General features: G+C 39.6%; 1 protein-coding gene across 6 annotated transcripts in view; it reads right to left on the reverse strand.

The window, feature by feature from the left end:
* Positions 1-12247: 12247 nt before the first annotated feature.
* The window catches only part of LOC124264073 (protein FAM13A-like), a 95341-nt gene continuing 86055 nt past the window's right edge, over positions 12248-21533 (reverse strand). For all 6 annotated transcript variants that reach the window (XM_046698793.1, XM_046698795.1, XM_046698792.1 and 3 more), the window contains 11 exons: positions 19799-19851; positions 19627-19685; positions 19118-19199; positions 18317-18495; positions 17846-17929; positions 17485-17568; positions 17095-17178; positions 16324-16544; positions 15984-16085; positions 15815-15869; positions 12248-13884 (listed from right to left, as the gene is read on the reverse strand). In XM_046698793.1, the coding sequence (XP_046554749.1) occupies positions 13810-13884; positions 15815-15869; positions 15984-16085; positions 16324-16544; positions 17095-17178; positions 17485-17568; positions 17846-17929; positions 18317-18495; positions 19118-19199; positions 19627-19685; positions 19799-19851 (1078 nt within the window). In that variant the 3' untranslated portion in view covers positions 12248-13809. The remainder of the gene's footprint in view (positions 13885-15814; positions 15870-15983; positions 16086-16323; positions 16545-17094; positions 17179-17484; positions 17569-17845; positions 17930-18316; positions 18496-19117; positions 19200-19626; positions 19686-19798; positions 19852-21533) is intronic.

Consider the following 21533-nt stretch of genomic DNA (forward strand, 5'->3'; position numbering starts at 1 on the left):
TTCTGTTGTATACTGTATGAAGAATAAACCTGCTTTGAAAATCGAGTAACTGGACGTCTTTAGTACATCTTCTGTAATTAGGGTGTATCATATATTTCCCACATTTTACATACAGCTGGTGCAGTTTGTGTTTTCATAAGTACATCGTAGAAAGTTCCTCATCCTTTTAAGGGAATAATCATGACATTTATTAAAGACTTACTAATTCCAGTATCCCGGCTTACTATGCCAGAAGCATCCACGATCTAGGGATATTTCTAATAACTTTCTAACAGTTCAATTAAGTACCTTTTTATTATATTTCCTCCAAAGGCTTAAAAGACATTAGGCCTTCTGAGTTACGGAGATCTAAAACTGAATAAACAGTTATGAATGAAAGGTTGTGAGTTATTAAACTGATGATTAAACTATGACGGTTTCAGCGAAATATTTTTACATCCGCTTGTTGCATTTTAGAACAAGATATATGCCTTTTCCAAGCTACGAAGACATCCTTCGAAAGTATTACTAACAGTGGTATGATTTCCCATATTAACCCCTAGAGTAGCAAATTTCTCAGTTGGGACTTAACGGGTTTAATTGTAGTTAAAGAAGAGTAAAGGTAGAAATCTCCAATGAGTCAATAAATGGTTTTATATCAATCATTCTAAGTTCACTGTAGTTTTTAGATGTATTTACTTTATTTTATTAGGTTTGACGTTCCAATTAAACGTAATTCCTCTTCTATTGTTTTCTGACACTACTCTGTAGTCAGTGAGTTTGGTTTTACCCCGCGTTTAGCCATATTCCAGTAACATCACGACGGGGAACACCAGAAATGGACCCGTGAAGGTCCGGGTTAGAATGAACCTTCAGTAACCCATGCTTGTCGTAAGAGCCGACAAACGGGATCGGGTGGTCAGGCTCGCTGGCTTGGTTGACACGTCATTGGTTCCCAATTGCGCAGATCTATGCTCATGCTGTTGATCACTGGATTGTCTGGTCCAGACTCGATTATTGACAGATCACCGCCATATAGCTCGAATATTGCTAAGTGTGGCGTAAAACTCAACTCACTCACCAGAAATGGGCTTCACACATTACACCTATGTTCGCTTTCACTACTAGGGTACCCCACAGTCTCTACTACTGTTAGTGTGGAAAGTTCCGTTAAAACAGTTTCATCACTATTTTGTAGATTGCGAATTAATGAAGCTTGATGAAGCCAAGTCTTATATATCATTTTCAAGTTTAATAACCTTTCTATTTTTTATGTCTTTCTTTAAATAAACATTATAAGATACAGATTTATTTCTAATTTTTAATCATCAGGCTTTCCAGGGATGGACGGTCATCAATATTTTACTTCAGCGTCAATTCATCAGGACTGAATGTATTTATATTATGCTTTTTATCTGTGTATTTTTCTTTGGTTTCATGGATGATCATTTTAATAGTTTATATATGTTCCAACTCCCGTAACAAATTAGAACTAAATTTCCAAATACCCTATATTCAATATTTTCTTATAAGTAGAAAAAACAAGTGTGATTGCAGAATGGTCAGATTTATACCCAGGTAAGATTTTGGCTTTAATCGAGGCATTATGTCATGGGAGACGAGAGAAAAAAGTAAAAAATATCTTTAGGGTTATCATATGTTTATGATTATCTGAGTCTATAGTCGGATTTAGGGCTAAATTAAACAAGTATGTGTGTGTGTGGTGTGTGTGTGTGTGATTAATCAACTTGAGTCTTACTAATTACATTCGCATCCGTTTGTAGGAGTGGATACCATGTTTACTTGCGGATTGAATTTCCTGTGATAATTCATTGATAAACATAGAGATTAGATATTGACTCAGGACACAATCCTGTCGTTCACCCTAATCACAAACATATCAGAATGCATGTATTATTAGACTTGCAAATAGTCGATTACATATAGCTTATACTCCATTTAACATTTTTGTAGTGGTAAAAGCATCCGCCCGGAGAGCGGAAGGTCGCGGGTTCGATCCCCGGTCGCGTCATACCAAAAGACGTTAAAATATGGAACTTGTTGGTCCCTGCCTGGCGCTCGGCATTAATGGGTACAACAAGGACTGGTCGGCTCGGAGTCAGTATAATGTGTCTGAATGGGGTATTCATGCTTCACTGCGGCATGGTATCTCAGTGGGCTAGCACTATAAAACCAGCTTCAGTCTGGGCTAGTACAAGCAGCCGCACACACATACACACGCATGCACGTCGTCATATGAGCGAAATATTCTCAAGCACGACGTTAAACCCAATTTCACCTCACTTCACCTCACCCCATTTAACATTTTGAGAAAGGAACAATTACATTTATTGTTAGTAATTGTTAGTAAACTTACCTCTGGATTATGGTTGCCTAATTCTGTGGTTTCCACAGACACATACAGAATGAAGTGAAAATTTTAACACTAGGTCATAGCTACCTCTACTGGTATGCCCTTCCAACTGACAGAGTAACCTCCCCCTGACCTAGACGTCACTGTATAGTAGTTTGAAAATCCTCACAAATTTTATGAAAAACAGTTAAAAACACTTATCTTCTAGAGGAAAGGTGGGGAGGAAGGGCGAGACCTATACCCCATAATCAAGAGGTAAGTTTACTAACAATTATTTCCAATAAATGTAATTGTTCCTAATTAAGGCGTAAACATTCCCTCTGGATTATGGTTGCCTGAATCCCACATACGGATGGATGGCTATCCCTAGAAGAATAGTCTTTAAGCATACCACTAGTGAGTTTTCTCCATGGTCAAAAACCCTCTAAGGATAACTATGACTTAGTAGTAAATAATTCACTGTTGAAATAATAGATTGGATCATTGTTTGCTGGAAGATAACTTCCGCCCACATATTGAGTAGTCTCTATTTATCAACCGAATTACAGTTATCTACTCTTAAAATGAATTAATATTGATAATTTCCAATTGACGACCTTCTCTGATTCTGTCGTCTTATGACGTCACTCCTGGTTCTATGACGTCACTTCCGGTCTCATGACCTCACTTTTTGCCATTTGTGACGTCACTTCCGGATTATGACGTCATTTCCTGACGTCACGTCCGGTTCATGATGTCATTTCCGGTTTATGAAGTCACTTCCTGTCACTTCCGGTTTAAGACGTCACTTCGATAGACCATCTTATATCACGGATCGGACAAAGTAGTCTTGATCTGTCAGATCTAGAGGCAGGGCCGGACAGAGCAGGTATTCTGTAGACTCTGTGTCCTAACAGTCCATCAGACGTCGACTGGTCCTTTGCTGTAAATTCAGGGACAGTCCTACAAGTCATCATCTTATACCATTCCGAGAATGCAATAGATTAAAAGGCAATAGCGTGCAGTTCTGACACTCTTGAAGCCGTAGCAAAGGCCAGTAGAAAAGCAGTCTTAAAACTCAAGTATTTTAAGGAAGTGTCTTGCATAAGTTCAAACGGAGACTTCTGTAGAGCCTGTAGCACCAAACATAGATCCCACTTAGGAAATAATGACGGCGATGACACATTCTTGATCTGGAAAGATCTAATAAGCCTGTGTAAGGAATGATCAGATCCTACAGATAGTCCTTGCAAGTCCATGACTGAAGCAATCGCTGATCTATAACCTTCAATAGTATTAAGTTTGAATTTTTTAACCATCCTGAGATACATAGGAAAGTCAGCTATGATAGGTATGGTGACTGGAATATTGAGTAGTTGTCGCTCTCTTCTCCACTGGATGAAGACATTCCACTTAGTGCCCTACAGTGCTACCGTTGAAGGTCTGATAAACTCGGAGATAGCCGAAATTGCTTGTTAATTAAATCCCTGTTCCTTGAGGGAACTATAGATGGTCTCCACACGTGAAGAGCTAGTAGGTTTACATTCTTGTGGTATCTGTCCAACTTGGGCTGACTGAGAAGATTGTCCCAACAAGGCAGTCGTAAGGGCTTGTCCGTCAACAACTGAAGAAGGTCTGTGAACCATGTTCTGGTCGGCCATGCTGGAGCTACCAGATAGACTACGCAGTTGTGTTGAGCGATATTGGTTAGTACTTCCGGTATCAATTTGAATGGAGGAAAGGCATAAGCTATCAGATTTTCCACTGCCCAGGCTGTCGGATCCGGAACAGGACTCACAAATGTAGGTAGACGATTGTTTCTTGATGTTGCAAAGAGATCTATGGATGGTGTTTCCCATTTCTCCGTGATAAGTTTGAAAGCGTCCATATTCAAAGTCCATACTGTTGATATCATGCTGTCCTGTCTGGAGAGGGAGTCTGCCAAAATATTCACCTTTCCCTGAATGTGACGAGCTCTTATAAGACTTTTCATGGCATCCGCAACTTTGAATAGTTCCTTCATAATCTGTAGTAGACGATGTGACTTGGTTCCGCCCTGTTTGTTTATATAGGCTACTATCGTGCTGTTGTCTGTCACTAACATAATGTTCTTCTGATGCAGGCTCTGAAACCAATGAGAAAGAGCCTTTACCAGCGCTAGCATCTCTAGACAGTTGATATGAAAGTTGCTTTCCTGTTGAGACCACAGACCCTGAACTTGCTGTTCGCTGACATGAGCGCCCCATCCCGAGTTTGAAGCGTCCGCATACAGAGTGACGTCTGGAGGAGGAAGATAAAAAAGGACTCCTGGAAGCACATTGCTGTCCACCGTCCACCACAAAAGTTCCTGATGAACCATGAAGGGAGGAGATACCGTAGTTTCTAAGTCCAGATCCCGGAACCCATTGATCCATATTTGCGGTTCGCGAAGATGAATCCTGCCCCTCATCGTGAAACCCTGGATGAATTTAAGAGATCCCAGTAGAGACATCCATGTCAGAATCGATACGGTCTTGCTTGCTAACAGATTGAAAATCTTGGTCCGAATCTTGTACCAACGATCATCAGGCGTAAATATTCTGGAAGTCTTGGTATCCAGGTTGGCTCCCAGATACTTGATTTTTGATGTGGGAACTAGTTCTGACTTGACCGGGTGTACAACAAGACGTAGATGTGTGAACACATGGAGTATAAACTTGGTTTGTGTTAAAAGAGTCTGAGTAATTATATTTCTTGCCAGGAAATCGTCCACCGTAAAACGCCAGGGAGCTAGGGAAATTCCGGAAGGTAGAACACGGAACTGAAACCTCCGTCCGTTTACTGCGAAACAAAGGTACTTCTGAGAACGAGGATGTATTGGTACATGAAGATGAATTTGGAATTTTGTTGAATAAGTGTTCTCAAATTGGCCGGGGAATCCATCTTGAACTTGGGAGGTTTCTTTAAATATTCCTTGTTTAACACTTTCATGTCTATAATCATCCTCATCTCCTCCGTGTCTTTCTTGGGAACTAGAAATACCGGGGAGTAGAACCCGCATGACTGTTCTGATGGCGGAATCTCTCTTGTCTATCAGTTGTTGAATGGCCGTTACTACTCCCGCTAAACGATCCCCTTGCAGGAAAAAACGTTTCCCTACCGGCTGGTAGAGTACTGGAGGTAGGCTCTCCCATGGTAGCATGTAACCTTTCTCTATGACTGATAAAATCCAGCTGTCCGAGGTGATCTGTCTCCAATTCTCCACATATTGTGCTAGCTGACCCCCTACAGGAGAAGTCTGTTTCCAAGTCGAGGGACATTTCGAAATCATAAGGCTGAGTAAACTGGACTGTTTGATTGGAGTCAAAACTTCCTAGATCCCGCTCTGGCACCACGAAAAAAACTGGTGCCCCTACACCTACCCATAGAGGAGGCGTAGCCACGAGTAGAAGATGATGACGACAAGGAGGAATTACGCGACCTAGAGTCTCCTGCCCTGTCAAATGCTGAACGTTGTAGTGGCTCCTGGTGTCTGCGAGTAGGTTGGCGGGAAATAGTAGCAGATGAATCCCTCCTAGGCCTGGACTGAGGTTAATCCTGCTTTATGAAAGTACCGTAAAGCTGAGGCCAATCTCTGATTCAGATTACGTGATGCAAAAGCATCCTTAACTTGAATAGCCTGACCCCATTGTCCAGCGGCTGTTGAAATAATACGTCTTTAGCTGTCTCTGGTAGACTTCTAACTGAATCTAACTTATGAAGTCTCTCCATGGCTGTTAAACGTCCAAGAGTACACAGCTGATTGTGAGTTGCGTTGGCTATAGATTGGTATACCACATCCAAAAATGAGTGCGCCATGGCTACTTCTTCGGCTGACATGGATACTACTGTGTCCTTTTTTACTCCTTCATAATCTTGGAATAAAGGTGGTAATAATGCCCGGACTCCCGCAGCAAACCAGTTGGTATAGGATAGTATGTCCAAGGATGAAAGAGCGGCCCCATCAATGTCCTTGAGATCCCTGGATGAACAGGAAAATGGAGTATCCCTGGCAGCTCTAGCATCCTGAAGCTGGGCAAAATCCTTGTCCATGTGCAGAGCATAAAGTGGAATCAGTCTATCGTGACTAGCATACACTGGCTTTTGAACAATCTTGGGTAGCGCATTTAGTGAAGTGCCCTTGGAGAGGTTCAAATTGTAAGAGTCCAGCGCCGACTTAAGTGCTGATGAATGAGGAAGAGATAACTTGGGAACCCTTCCGGCGGCAGACATCCCGACGATGTCAGTTCCACTGGTAACTCCCGTTCTGGCTTCTCAGACTGTGGCAGGACCGTGCTAGGATAAAGTCCATGGATTAATTCCACCTTTTCCCTAAGAGACTATCCAGGAACAAAATCTTCGGCCGAAGTATCCATAGGCTGGACTGTCAGTAACCCCTCCTTCATAACGAATTCTGGATGAGTGAGAGGATAAATAGAAGTAGCTTCCGAATCCCGAGAGGTCCGGTACAAGCGGTAAAATCGGTGGCTTATCAGTGTCCTGGATACCGCTAACCCCCGTGGCAGCCATGGCTCGTTGATTAAACCCAAGGTGGGAGACGCAAGCAGAGGACATGGAGTCAGTCCCGCTAGGATATGACTGCAACACATTCCCCGCGTGGGATAAGGTAGCAGGCTTTGAGTGACTGGGATCAAGCGTGATCGCCTTACTCCCAGGGACAAGGGACACAGCTTGTTTTGCCTGGACCGCAATTAAAGCCTGCCTGGGGTTAGCCAGGTTGACCCCATCCCCGTCACATGAAGCCCCTGGCTTCTCCCCCTGTGGGGAATGGCCTTCTGATCCCGTCGTAAGGTGATACCCGACTTTCCCAGGTAGAGCACCCTCGAGTTTCACAGAAACTGACGCTTGCCCCCTGCTCTTGCCATCGTCAACCCATCGTCAGTGCAACCACCGGTCGTCTTGCCGTACATAATGCCATCATGAAACAGTTTTTGTAATGAATTCATCTTGGCCTCATTCCTCATCTTCATATCATACATAGACTGACTAACTGAGGCCTGCAACTCTTATTTAAACTATGCAAATAAATCCGCGATTGCAGAAATGTCCAAATGAGATGCATCCGACTTAGATCTAGATTTGGATTTTGATTCAGATCTCTGTGAAGATGGCGGGGACCCCGAAGCAGATTTTTGTTTGTTGTTGTTGTTATCCGTCAGTTGGAAGGGCATACCACTAGGGATAGCTATGACTTAGTGTTAAAATTTTCACTTCATTCTGTATGTGTCTGTGGAAACCACAGAATTGGGCAACCATAATGCAGAGGGAATTAATTAACACTCTTTGCCAAAACCATACATAATTTCAACATAATTATTCAACATACGTTGTTCTGTTGTTCTTTCAGATGGCAAATCAGTTTTTGTTTCAGCTGCACAAGCAAACTCACTTGCTGCAGATGATGAGCCCTTATGAAAAAATGATGTCAGATTGTTATTAAGAGAAAACAGCTCATTTTGGAAAAAGGAAACTGTAATATGTGTTCCGAAATGTTTTTCTTCAAATGATCTGTGACATTCCTTCTAAAACCCAGCATGTTTCGAAATTGCAACTGCTAAATTGTATCTTGTCAAAAAACCTGAATACTTTCTTATGTCTTTCCCTTGTAACAGGGATTCAGCAATAAAATATTAAATAAAATAAATAAATAAATAAATTAAATGCTGATGAATATTCAGTGCAGTCATGGACAAGAAGACATGTCCTCAGACAGGAAAAACAGACACTGTTCTTGACTGAAACAATTTAATGACAGTCATATTAAATTATTGAAAATCAACAATGATTGGTTCACTGTCAGTAATGCTCTCTATGAAAATATCGGTTTTGACCAGGTCTCTATGTACAGACAATATTGACAAAGCCAGTGTATATAAATAAGGTCAATCTTCAGAGCCCCTTGCTCACATCGATATAAGTATTTGATATATACATGTGCATGATGACAGACACTCCACTACTAACCCAGAGGATCGCCACACCATACTTACACCCCTCGTAACACGAAAACAAATCTCATATACAAAAAAGGCATTTTTGTCTACAACAAAGATTCTTAAATCAAAAGTACACTAGATGTTTCCAAAGCAGCTGCAAACTAAAGTGCATAACGAAGTAAAATGTCAAATGCAAAAAATAAATCAATTTTGATACAATTGCAAACAGGAAACTTGATGCAATTTCATGGCCATTACTGTCATTTGACAGCATCATCCTAAATAACCTCTCAGATGGAACTGTCATTAAACATATACTACAACAGTAAACATTACCAGGAATATGCGACCTACTTGCTTTGATCGAGAGATGCAAGTTATACATTCTACTGTTGCATACAGCATTAATGTCTTGTTTCTAAACATTGAAAACAGTGTGGACTTTTTTGCCACGGTTGATGAATATCAGTAATGAAACAACTTAAAAACTTGTTGATAATGGGAATGGATATAACGCTATGTGTCATCAGTGAAGCAAACAGATTTCTTTCATTAACATTTTCTACATATCACCATGTCAACATTACCTTTGAGAGATCACACAAATCAACAATTAGTATTCTTATTGACCAATTACACTGGTTTTGCAAACCATCAAGTACAAAAATGCTATACATATGTGAACATAGACACATCACAGATTTAAGTCCAACAAACATTATTGAATTATGAACAGTAATCACCAACACATCAAGAATGATAACAGGGTAACTACTATCTTTGCATACACAAAGAGACACAATATTCACAAATGACAATTGTGTAGATGTCCTCACTGGCATAACAAACTAAACTAGCATTGCCATAATAAATCTACATAAAGGTTATTGATTGCATAACGCAAAGCTGCTACATCAAGTATCCTTGTCTACCCTGCCTGCTTCCACAGACTTCTGGTTACTGGTATGAAATCTAAGTCAACCAGCGTTTGATTTACATGCCATTTTGGAGCATAGCAAGTGGCACACTGAAAAGATTACTGCATGTAAACCATAAATGGCAGCAGTGTTGATTTGATGAATATACCTTCTTCCATTAACCACATGGGTAGCACTTTTTCAAAATAAGAACCACTGCATTTTTGTAAGAGTAATTGCCCTTGGACCAGATTACAAAATATACCCTTTCTCTAAAAACTGGACCATCAGTACTCAGTGTATTCAAGGTATAATTCAGTTACATATTTGGCATCACACGCTATCAAGATACATCACATAATCCCTACCGCATCATATTCACAGTAAGGATTTAATGAGAGAGTAAGTATCATTTTACATCACTTTTAGCAATATTCCATCCTGCAAAGTCTCTTCATCATACAAAGGTTCTCAACAAACATAGCAGTCTGGCATTAACAAACACATTTAGCTGCCTGGCATGTATATATAAGTATATCACATCCATCCATGTGGAAATTTACATCTATATACATTGTTTCAAAATCAACAACTTTTATCATCAATAACTGTCATTTATGAGCCTTGAGGTTAAGCATTACTTCCTCAAACACTTGTTAACGGGTTTGTTTACATGTCTTTAAGCTGATTCTCTAAACATTATCTCATGTATGGATCAGCTGACCTTGTGTTCAGATAGGCTGATTCTCTAAACATTATCTCATGTATGGATCAGCTGACCTTGTGTTCAGATAGGCTGATTCTCTAAAGATTCTCTAAACATTATCTCATGTATGGATCAGCTGATCTTGTAACCAGATAGGCTGATTCTGCAAACCAGTAACCTGAGAAGGAACTATAAAAATCTATGGTATAATATCAAGGTAATATAAACACTACTCATTATGCAATGGCTGACCAGTACTGATGAAATCATTCCAAACATTCAGCCTCTATCAAAACAGCAAATGTTTGAAGCTGTGTTGAGGAGTATCAAGTCAAATATACTCCTCCATTGTATGACAGGTTTGCAGGTCAGCAGAGATGCAGGAAGCTCTGTTTGAATCAAGGCTTTAAACCATAGCTCAAAATTAAACAAAATCAACAACTCAAAGAAGAGGAAATATTTTAACACATTTGTAAACCTGTAGTTGCACATCCTATTAGTGACAAATCTGAAATTTAGACGATGACAACCAAAATATAAAACTATCTGCACTATGGGAAGCAAGGTAATCTGGTCAAGCTGTGTGCTAGCGAAACAATGCTTCAGGTACATTTATACAGTATACAGCCCTCCTGCTGAACAATAACATGTGGGGAAAGGGAATGTACTAATGTATAGGAAAATCTGTCTGGAAATCCTCAAGGATGATACTTGACCTCCTCTGAAAGGAATGAGTGAGTGAGTTGGGTGTAACACTGCCTTGAACATTATCAAGTTATATTGCGGTGTGTCAGTGTGAAAGGAAAGCCTAGTGATACAGATTGACAATCATCATCTTAGTCAAAGTGAGTGAGTGAGTTTAGTTTTACACAGCACTCAGCAATAATCCAGCTATATGGCAGTGGTCTGCAATCCAGTGATCAACAACACGAGCATAGATCTACACAATTGGGACACAATGACATGTGTCAACCAAGTCAGTGAGCCTGACTACCCGATTCGTGTTAGTCGCCTCTTACAACAAGGATGGGTTACTGAAGATAAATTCTAACCCAGATCTTCACAAGTCCTTAGTGAAAACAACCAGCTGGGTGTACTGCTGGCAATCCCAGAAGCCTATTTACGCTTCATGCCAAATTCACTGTAGTTTACTGTTGCTCTATAGCCAACTGATCCAGCTATGACCCCTTGAGGAATGACAGCAAAATGTTCATGTAGATAGTAAACCTTCCTATGAATTCAACCAAAAACATGTTCTGAATAGATGGGTCAACAATCCTGCAAACTAATTAGTTCATTACTACTGGCATTTGTAACAATGACATTCCTGGCACTGGAGGCATGTGAAATTGCCTATCAGTGTGAGTATAGCTACATTGTTTAAATGCCTGTCTACATGCATGTCTGTAACTTGGTAAGAGAATTCCTGAGCTGTATCATGACGTGGCAGTATGTGTGAAGCCTGTTTGATTAGCAGCATGTAGCGTCCTGATGAGAGTCAGCTCTCACAAATACTTGAATGGTTTTGAAGGTAGCCTTTGCTGAACATGCAGCATACACGCAGGTATACACTCAGTATACATGCTTTTGAAACCCTAGGGACCATCCATGTGATATTAGGGGTGGGTGCGAAGAGTGGATATTGAAGTTTCTTTAAAAAATAATTAAATCCAGAAAAAAAATGGGGAAAAAATAAAGAGCTGGACATGTACTAAAAGAAACATGTTGTGAAAATAAGTTATACCGTTATGCTCCTACCTCCAACAAAATTCCAAGCCCCACCCCTTTTTCTACATAGAAGGTCCCTCATAAGCACCTGTATTTTACACACAATGCACTTGGCTACACAATCCTAAAAAACAAAACAAAGCAAAACAAAACATTCTCAAAATATTCACAACCAGTCAGAAATATAGCAACATATGACAGTAACATAAGTTATTAAACTCTTAAAATTATTGCCACAAAATCAATGGTGCATTTGACATAAAACTGTAGCAGGTTGATTTCAATCAATGATATCAAGTATTAATTCCATGTGTATACTCATAGTACATACTCATCTATACAACGCCAGTTACAAACTACATTTCGACACAGAGTCAGGGTCACTGTGCTAAAATTAGTGTTTTCAAGCCCATAGTCATTATGGGCAGTGCATTTCACAGCTTCAGTAAACTCTCGTAGAGTGGACTAAAAAAAAAGCATGTATTACTATTTCTTCACAAAAGGGTGATTCCAGACTATTTTATATAACAAACAGTAGGTCAAATGATCACTCACAAAGCCGTGGGGGACTTAAGGAATAAACATCCAATAACTTCAAATGTTCTTTATTTCCGAATGTTAGTTTCAAAACAAGCAATCACATGTAGATTTAACTGGGAGTGTCTCAATCTCAACATCACTGTTTCACCATCAAGCTACCTTTCCAATTTTCTCTCTAATTAAAATATAGAGATTTTATTTTACTTAATTGCATCATGTGGTAAATGACAAAAAATATAGCAGTGTTCCAAAGCACTTTCTTGCCAGCGTTAGTGTGTATGATTTGAATGACAAGTTTCTCTCAGACCCAGGTCTGCAGTGAATAGCAGTTCTTGTAGCCAATGATATGGCTCAATCAGATCAACTATTAGTCTGGAATCCTAGGCACATCCCTGTATTGTCCAATCAGGCTGATTTAGAATTTTGACTGTGATAGCCAGGAGATGCTAGTCTAATACGACTGGATAGGCAGAAAACTGTAAATATTCGTTTTTGAAACTTAATACCATAAAATATAATTTTCTATGTAGATATTCCCATGCATCTAGTAAATATGCATAGTATTAATAAATTGTTGAATCAAAACCGAGAGGCATAATCCTTAAATATTTTTCAGTTTATTTTATTCAGTCCACTTAACTAGAGTCAGCTGTAACTCTTGTAAACATGTTTGTCCTGACTAGTGTCAGATCCCACATTTTTTCACTGTACAGGAATGTGAATGCACTCATACCTTGTTCATCCATATGCTACATTTCTTGTGCAACTGTCCACAAAACAAATTGCCACTTAAACAATTTATTGAAGTAATGTGCCTCTAATGACAAACAGTAAATCCAAACAGCAGCCATCCTGAAGATTAGGGCTCTGTTCCATGAAGCGAATGTAGCGTTATGACTCTCATATGTCTATGTTAAAAGTATGAGAGCTACAAATCATCCTAGCACTATTGTCTCTCTGTAGAACAGGGCCCTGAACTAACAAGGTGTCACTGAATACATTGACAATGTCACAAGGAGCTATAAAACCCTTTTCCTTCTTGTTGAAATTTGCACGTAAACAAATCTAAATGTTTCCAGATGTATAAATTAATGACTAAAGTTCATTATCTTTTACCCCTCAATGGCATTCTAAAAATACTGATTTGTCAACTTTATACAAAATAATTGTAACCATCCAGAGACTGTCATAACAAACAACAAGGCCACTTTATCGTCAGTCTCTGGGCTGCTGGAGAAAACCCCAGCCTCCCAGTGGCACTGAGAACAGTCCTCTCTGTTCACTTGATCCCACACTGGTCCACACATTCTGTGTGATATCACAACCTTGTTCAAGTCATATCTCACTTTATACACAAGAATATGGCACTGTCGAAAATCACATCCAAGAGCTTTGATATTAACAAACTGAAACCACAATTGTTGCAAATCTTGAGTAGGATCTGTTTCTGAAGACACACCAACACATTGGACCAATCACTGTCAAAACGATGCCTGAAGATGAGGTCAAATCCTTGTCCACACTTGTTACCTCCCTTCATAAACAGCAGTGTTCCGTTGGCCCACATGGTTTTACCCTCAGTGCTGGTATTGCAAGTACTTGTGCTGGGTGTTAAACACGATCTGTAAATCCCTGGTGATGTTTAGTTAGAAGGGCCTCTAACAGACGTAACTTGGCTTTTATTTGCTGGAAATGGAAAACAGTTGTTGCTTTTACAAAGACGGTTTTCAACATTATTGCTATATTTGACCTTAAAAATTCAGGCTAGTCCATAAGTCTGTGACAATGAAAAATCCAATGACATTAGTAAACTAGTAGCATCTGAGGACTTTAATTTTGAACCAGTTCTCAGTGCTTCAATTTCGCCAGAAATTTCAGTGGAAAAAAAATGACATAAAATGTAATCAGTCAACATGTTTTGAGGACAAGCAAAAAAGTTCTTTACGAAGTCTTGAAATATGTCCTTGGCTGTATCAGCATTATAGCTTGGTCAGGTTAGACAACAATTGTCCAAACATTGTTTTATATTGAGATAGCACTTGCCCTCACAAAGCATTTCACGATTAGGTAAGATAGTTCCATCCCTTTAGTACAAGAAGACTAGCAGCAAAATACATTTAATGCATTACATATGAGGGAGTTGATGTATCGCCAGAAGTATCATGTATTTTACAGCCGGAATATGTAAACCTTTGTACAAGCTGAGGTGGTTGTGCCTGCCCAATAGTCCATGCCGGCAATTAAAGATGAAACAAGACTGTACATTGGTCAGATGATGTGTGGCCAAGTCAAGTTTTAATCATTATTAGTTTCATAGTTTATAAGTTTCAATATTAGGTACCTGTATGTATGTGGTTATTGTATACTTTATAGGTGTCAGATCTTAAGTTTACAGATAAAATATAACAAACCCTCTCAGTTAAATGTATCCCTGCACTTATGCAATTACTCAATTAACAACAGCCACCCTACTGGGTCAGGCCAGGTTCTGACCCATGTGCCTGCACTCTGCACAAGCTCCTTTTGTCCTTCTGCCTCAGTTTCTCTGGTCAGCTTGCCACCTATTGTCTGTTTAGTTTTAAAGGTGGCTGTCACATATAACTTGTTGGCAGTCACAGATCTTTCTGGAGGATCAGATAACTACGATTTGGGTTTTAGTGGAACATTTCTGGGATATAATGAGGATTTTATTATTCAGGTCAGTGCATATATTGTATGTGTATATATGGTATTGTATATAGTGTATTTCTTAAAGAAGTGTTATATTAATGCATCGGTGTGTAATTAAATGTATCCCTTGTTTTCCAACCATTAGTACAGTTTGTTGGATTTGTAATTTAAGTGCAATTTATCTAAATTATATCATTAAATATCAACTAGCTATTTACATTAAAAACATGGCGTATGCGGTGGGTAAATACCAGTCTAAACCTAATTAAGCTGAATCATGACTTGTGTAAACCTATAATCGTATGAATCTGGTATGAAATAGTAAGGGTGGATGTGAGATTTGTTGCTTTTATTATAACTTATTTTATATACTATTATTAGTATTATCAAGGTTGTATTTTAACTTTTCTTAGAATGATCCGTGATGGTTGATGATCCTTGACTGCATGAGAGCTTGTGTACACTCATTGCCACACAGTGGTAAGTGTATTTTTTTATCTTGTATGTAATAAACTCTATATATTTTCTTCATGTATATTTGTAATATATTTATTGAATGTCATAAATGATATATGTATGTATGAACACTTTTCATGTTGCTATTATTATTTAAAGATTTATTTATGCTAGTGCATTGTCTGGGTTAGCTGTATTCTAAGAATATATAGAAAGTGTAATACATGTATATGTAAGCCATGTTATGCCTTTATGCTCAAATACTTAGTTATATTTATGTATATTTTTCAGAGTTATTCAAACATTCCTTTTAATGGATAATAAAATGGCTGTCGTCTGTGACCACAAGTAGCGTTGTGTTGTGTGCGCTCCACCCAACCACCAACAGTCACCCCATATCCGCTACTCCAGATGCAGCCATCTAATCCTCAACAGTTCCAGTTTGAGAAGTCTGTGTATCTCAAACTTGCTTATAGACTTTTACACACACCTTATATTGGCTATATTCTCCTTGCATTGGTGATCTATCTTCCTTCTGCACTCGTCTGCAAAACAAATACATAAAAAATCCATTAGGACCTCCACCTTTCACATTGATGAACTTAACTGTGCTTATGGTCTACGTAAACAATACTGCACTGTTGGCACAGATCACTTACCTCCCTTGCTGAGTGAGAAAGTCCTCTTCGAATGTCCGCAAGACTTTCCGTAATCTCTTTTTCTCTATTTTTGCTCTCTGAACTTCATCCTGCAGTTCAGGTCTACAAGAAAACAATACACAGTGTATTCTCATATCTCTACAGAGAATACCTTCCAATTATTGTACAAATGATTGGGGAACTAATGAACACGATAATGTCCTCTAAAGCTCAGACAACAGATTTTATGTGTACATGATTTTCTTGCTGTCGGTCATTATCTATTTGACAGTTATAACCTATGCAATTACACGGAAGTCAAATATGTCTAATTTATATACTTTATCTGTAATCTCCTTACATGGACAAGTCGTTCACATTGAAGTCGGTCGTTTGTGTGTCATCTTCGTCCTCAGAGTCACTCTTTTTATTGGCTGTGGACAGCTTGTTCTTGTTGTACCCTATATGTCGGCCCGTCTCACGTAGGATGGAGAAGTCCCGTGTTACAGCAAACTCCATTGTTCCTAGATCACCAATCTCATCTGAGTCAGGGCTGGATGTTGGCACTCGAATAACATTTCTCTGTAATGAAAGAAGTCATCACTTTGTAAATCATCAGAAAGTCTCCTAGTCCTAAGATGACTAAAAATACCAGTTTTATGCCATGTTAGACAAAATTAAAAAACTGACAAAACTTTAAGCGTGTTGTTGCAGGTTATTCATTTTTTTTTATATCATGGCTGAAAAGAGAGGTGGGTTCTAATATGTTTGGAAGAGGATGTGAGTGTGAACAGTGGAAGATTTACACATATTAGTTGGAGGAAGAAAGCCTGTAGTTGTCATTGGTGACACAGTACACCCTGGGGTACAATACATCACAATCACAGTTCACAACCAACTGAATGAGGCAGCTAAGGGAGATAACCCAGCACAATCAGTTACAAAGCCAAACACCACCCTTCTCTCCTCAGTGTATCATGCCTTATAGCATCTACATATCTGAATACAATTAAACCATGGATCCAGACTTCAAAACTAGACATCTGAAAATGTGTCAATAGGTTCTTTCAGCTTTCCATTAATATTCTGGCATAACATCATTGCTATTCTAGCAGCAATGTGAAGTACTTACAAACTTGGAAGTGGATGTTGTTGTTGTACTAATCTGCATAGGCTGATCTTCAGGCACAGTCTCCAGATCTATGGTATTGCGAGGCTGGAGAAGAAACACAATGGACCTTAAATACTCTGTAAAACAATGACTGACAACAAAGCCTGAAAATAAGCTCTCTCTATAAAGCCAAGGGAGTGTGTTTTATCCCACTTTATAACACAAGAAAACACTAGTCATTTAAGTGGGCTCTCCGTCCAATATAACACTAGTATCGGTATACTACTCCCTGAAGTGGGCTTCATCCCCTCTATATAACGCCAGCGTCAAACTAGGTTCTTGACACGCATTTAACTACTTCTCACTACAAAAGGGCATTATTCCCAACATAACACTAGAACAACTACTCACTGAAGTGGGTTTGGCCAGAAGCCTCTTGATAGATCGGTACCGGTCATACAATGGACGCATCAGATCTTTCTCATTTTTGGAACTCTAAAAACAAAAAATAAATGATACAATGTGTTCCACGAGATGCACTAGTGCATATTTGAAACATCAGAAATCATGTGAAGACATAAAACCTTTGTGGACAACACCTGTAATGTCAAGGGCTACTGCTTGCCTTCACCTGATGATGGGGCTAAAAGTAGCTGTGAAATGCGGTAACAAATAATGAAGATATCATTATCCATTACAGTCCTCACAAGTTTCTCAAACATTTAAAAGGTTATAAAATATTTGGTGTTTAGAAATATTGCCGCCAACTCACCGGCCGACCATGGATGCTCTCAAAGTGAAGTAAGGCCTTCTGGACAGCCAGCTTTTCTTCTAGCACCTGCTCATAGCTCATCATCTGCAAAACCATTCAACATCATAATCCTCTCTGTCGCATTTCTATCTAATTTCCATATTCATGAAATCCTTGCTTTAGATGTTCATATAAAAAAGCCATTTCCCAGAATCTTCTTCTTATCTTTATGCAATTAGATTTTTGTTTTCTTACAAGGGGACACATACCCATACTTGAAATGATACTGGGTTATCTAATGACATGTAATGTCATCATAATCTGACAACCCATTGCTTCCTCTGACTCTTTTCACTACACAAGAGTACCTGTCACCACTTGAAGATACTTGTCCCTATTGTCCCGGAAGTATCAGCTGTATGTACCTCGGATATTTATTACCATGAGATCAGTGTCACACGTAAATTCAATATATAACACTAAGGGACTCACAGAGATCTCCCGTGGACGCTTCATCTCACGTCTCTTTTCTTGCAGGTTTTTCAGGATGATATCAAGGGTGCCTTCAATCGATGGTGGCATTGTCGGGATGATGTCACCACGTTCCCCGGATGATGATGCCCCGCTACCGTGACGACTTCGACTTCCCATCTCAGCCTCTTCTTTTAATTCTACACATAAAAACATAAGTCAATACTGCAGCAAAAGAATCTCACTGATCAAAAACACCAGCACATAATTAATCAACATGGTTTAAATGGACAATAAGCTATGGATGATTTCAATTTATTCCAGAAAACTGACAGCTTCAATACAGCATGACAATCACGAACATCTCATAATATTAGTTACTCGGTGTTTCTAAAGGGTCTTACAGTCCCGTACACCCTTTCAAAACACCGTGTGATGAATGTATTACCATTAAGATCTTTTAATTCAGCTTATCTTTGAACAACATTCAAATTTTGGCAGAATGAGACGCAAATCGTTTCGCCATGATTTTACCTGAATGATCATAAAGGGAGATAACTTGGGATGGCTTAGTTTATGATAAAAATGAACGAATTTGAGGTTTCGTTAAGTGAAATACAGAAACATTTTATTTCATAGATATATTTATTGACACAAACAAATAAGAAATTATGGCAAAACTTTTATTTCTGTTTATACTCATAATTGTATATGCCAACTCTAAAATTTCGAAGCGATAGGGATCAGCTGTTTGGCAGCCCCAGTCAGCTATCTAACCCACTCAGCTACCAATGGTGTAAATGTTAAGAAGTGTGTGCATACTTTTCAGTTCCTTCCTTGCTCGAGACAACTCTGTCATATATTTCTTAACCTCTGTGTGGGCAGCCTTGTCATGATGAGACGGCTGAAACAGCAATATGAAAATGATATGATGAATCATTGTTACATTTTCATTGCAACTGTTTTCTGTAGTGAGCAGAAGACATCTTCTTCAGGAGAAAAGCAAGTGGTTACAAAAGATGGTCATGGTTAACAACATGACGTGAGGCAAGAGGTTTAGAAAATCAGGATTAGAGAAAAGAAAATCCTTTTTGACAGTCAAATATGAAATAAGTGCCAACCAAAAGATGTATTTCAACAGAAAATGTAATTAGTCCTTCTTGAATTTTACTAGTCTTGTACTTTTCTTTTTGTACTTTTCTATTATAATGAAGCCCCTGAGCTCAATTTTTTCCAGTGATAGTATTTTGCAATGAAAAGTCCAAAAATAGCAAGAGATTTCTGCTACAATTCTTGCCATGTACAAAATAGGCAAAGTCACAAAATCTCACCCTGTAGCCATGTTCCTTCTCAAAATTCTCATCAAATATTTTGATTCTTTTCTTCAACACTGAAATATGAAAAAAATAAAAATACATAAAAACAAAGTACTTTCTGACAAGTGACAAAACACAAATATTTAACATTTTCTATTGTGACATACTGAAGGTGTCAACTACTTACATTGGATTCTCTTTGTGAGTTGCCTGAGCTTCTGACTGGACTCATCATCAGGTCTGAAATAAATTACATTAAAAAATCAACAAAAATAATAAATATACACCTCAAATTCAAGTTCTGTCTGTAGGTTTGTGTGCTCATTGCTTAACGCCACACTCAGCAATATTCCATGTACATGACATAGGTCTGAACATAATCAAGTCTGAACCAGACAATCCTGTGACTGCCATCAAGAGAATAGATACTGTACTTTGTGCCCCCCACTGAGATGCAGTGCTACCTGGATATCCCTGATAGTGAACATACCCATGTTTCTTGTACCGACCCCACCCTAGGATAGTGAACATACCCATGTTTCTTGTACCGACCCCACCCTAGGATAGTGAACATACCCATGTTTCTCGTACCGACCCCACCCTAGGATAGTGAACATACCCATGTTTCTCGTACCGACCCTAGGATACCCTAGGATAGTGAAGTGAACATACCCATGAACATTTTTGCACCGACCGATCCCACCCTAGGATAGTGAACATACCGACCCACCCCACCCTAGGATAGTGAACATACCCTAGGATAGTGAACATTTTTCTTGTACCGACCCCACCCTAGGATAGTGAACATACCCATGTTTTCACCCTAGGATACCGATACCCACTCTAGGATAGTGAACATACCCATGTTTCTCGTACCGACCCCACCCTAGGATAGTGAACATACCCATGTTTCTCGTACCGACCCCACCCTAGGATAGTGAACATACCCATGTTTCTTGTACCGACCCCACCCTAGGATAGTGAACATACCCATGTTTCTTGTAAAATACCCCCACCCTAGGATAGTGAACATACCCATGACCACCCCACCCATGAACATACCCGTGTTTCCCACCCTGATAGTGAACATACCCATGTTTCGTGATCGATCCCACCCTAGGATAGTGAACATACCCATGTTTCTCGCACCGATCCCACCCTAGGACCCTAGGATAGTGAACAGTGACCCCACCCTAGGATAGTGAACATACCCATGTTTCTCGTACCGACCCCACCCTAGGATAGTGAACATACCCCCAGTGAACATACCCATGTTTCTCGTACCGACCCCACCCTAGGATAGTGAACATACCCATGTTTCTGTACCGATCCCACCCTAGGATAGTGAACATACCCATGTTTCTTGTACCGATCCCACCCTAGGATAGTGAACATACCCATGTTTCCACCGACCCCACCCTAGGATAGTGAACATACCCATGTTTCTCGTACCGACCCCACCCTAGGATAGTGAACATACCCACCCTCCCCCCACCCTAGGATAGTGAACATACCCATGTTTCTGACCCCACCCTAGGATAGTGAACATACCCACCCTAGGATAGTGAACATACCCATGTTTCTCGTACCGACCCCACCCTAGGATAGTGAACATACCCATGTTTCTTGTACCGACCCCACCCTAGGATAGTGAACATACCCATGTTCTCGTCGCATGACCCCACCCTAGGATAGTGAACCCATGTTTCTCAGACCGACCCCACCCTAGGATAGTGAACATACCCATGTTTCTCGTGCCGATCCCACCCTAGGATAGTGAACATACCCATGTTTCTAGGATAGTGAACCGACCCCACCCTAGGATAGTGAACATACCCATGTTTCTCGTGACCGATCCCACCTAGGATAGGATAGTGAACATACCCATGTTTCTTGTACCGATCCCACCCTAGGATAGTGAA

The sequence above is a fragment of the Haliotis rubra genome, unplaced genomic scaffold (assembly GCF_003918875.1).
Source record: "Haliotis rubra isolate DU_JTF1 unplaced genomic scaffold, ASM391887v1 Scf907, whole genome shotgun sequence".
NCBI classification, from domain to species: Eukaryota; Metazoa; Mollusca; class Gastropoda; order Lepetellida; family Haliotidae; genus Haliotis; species Haliotis rubra.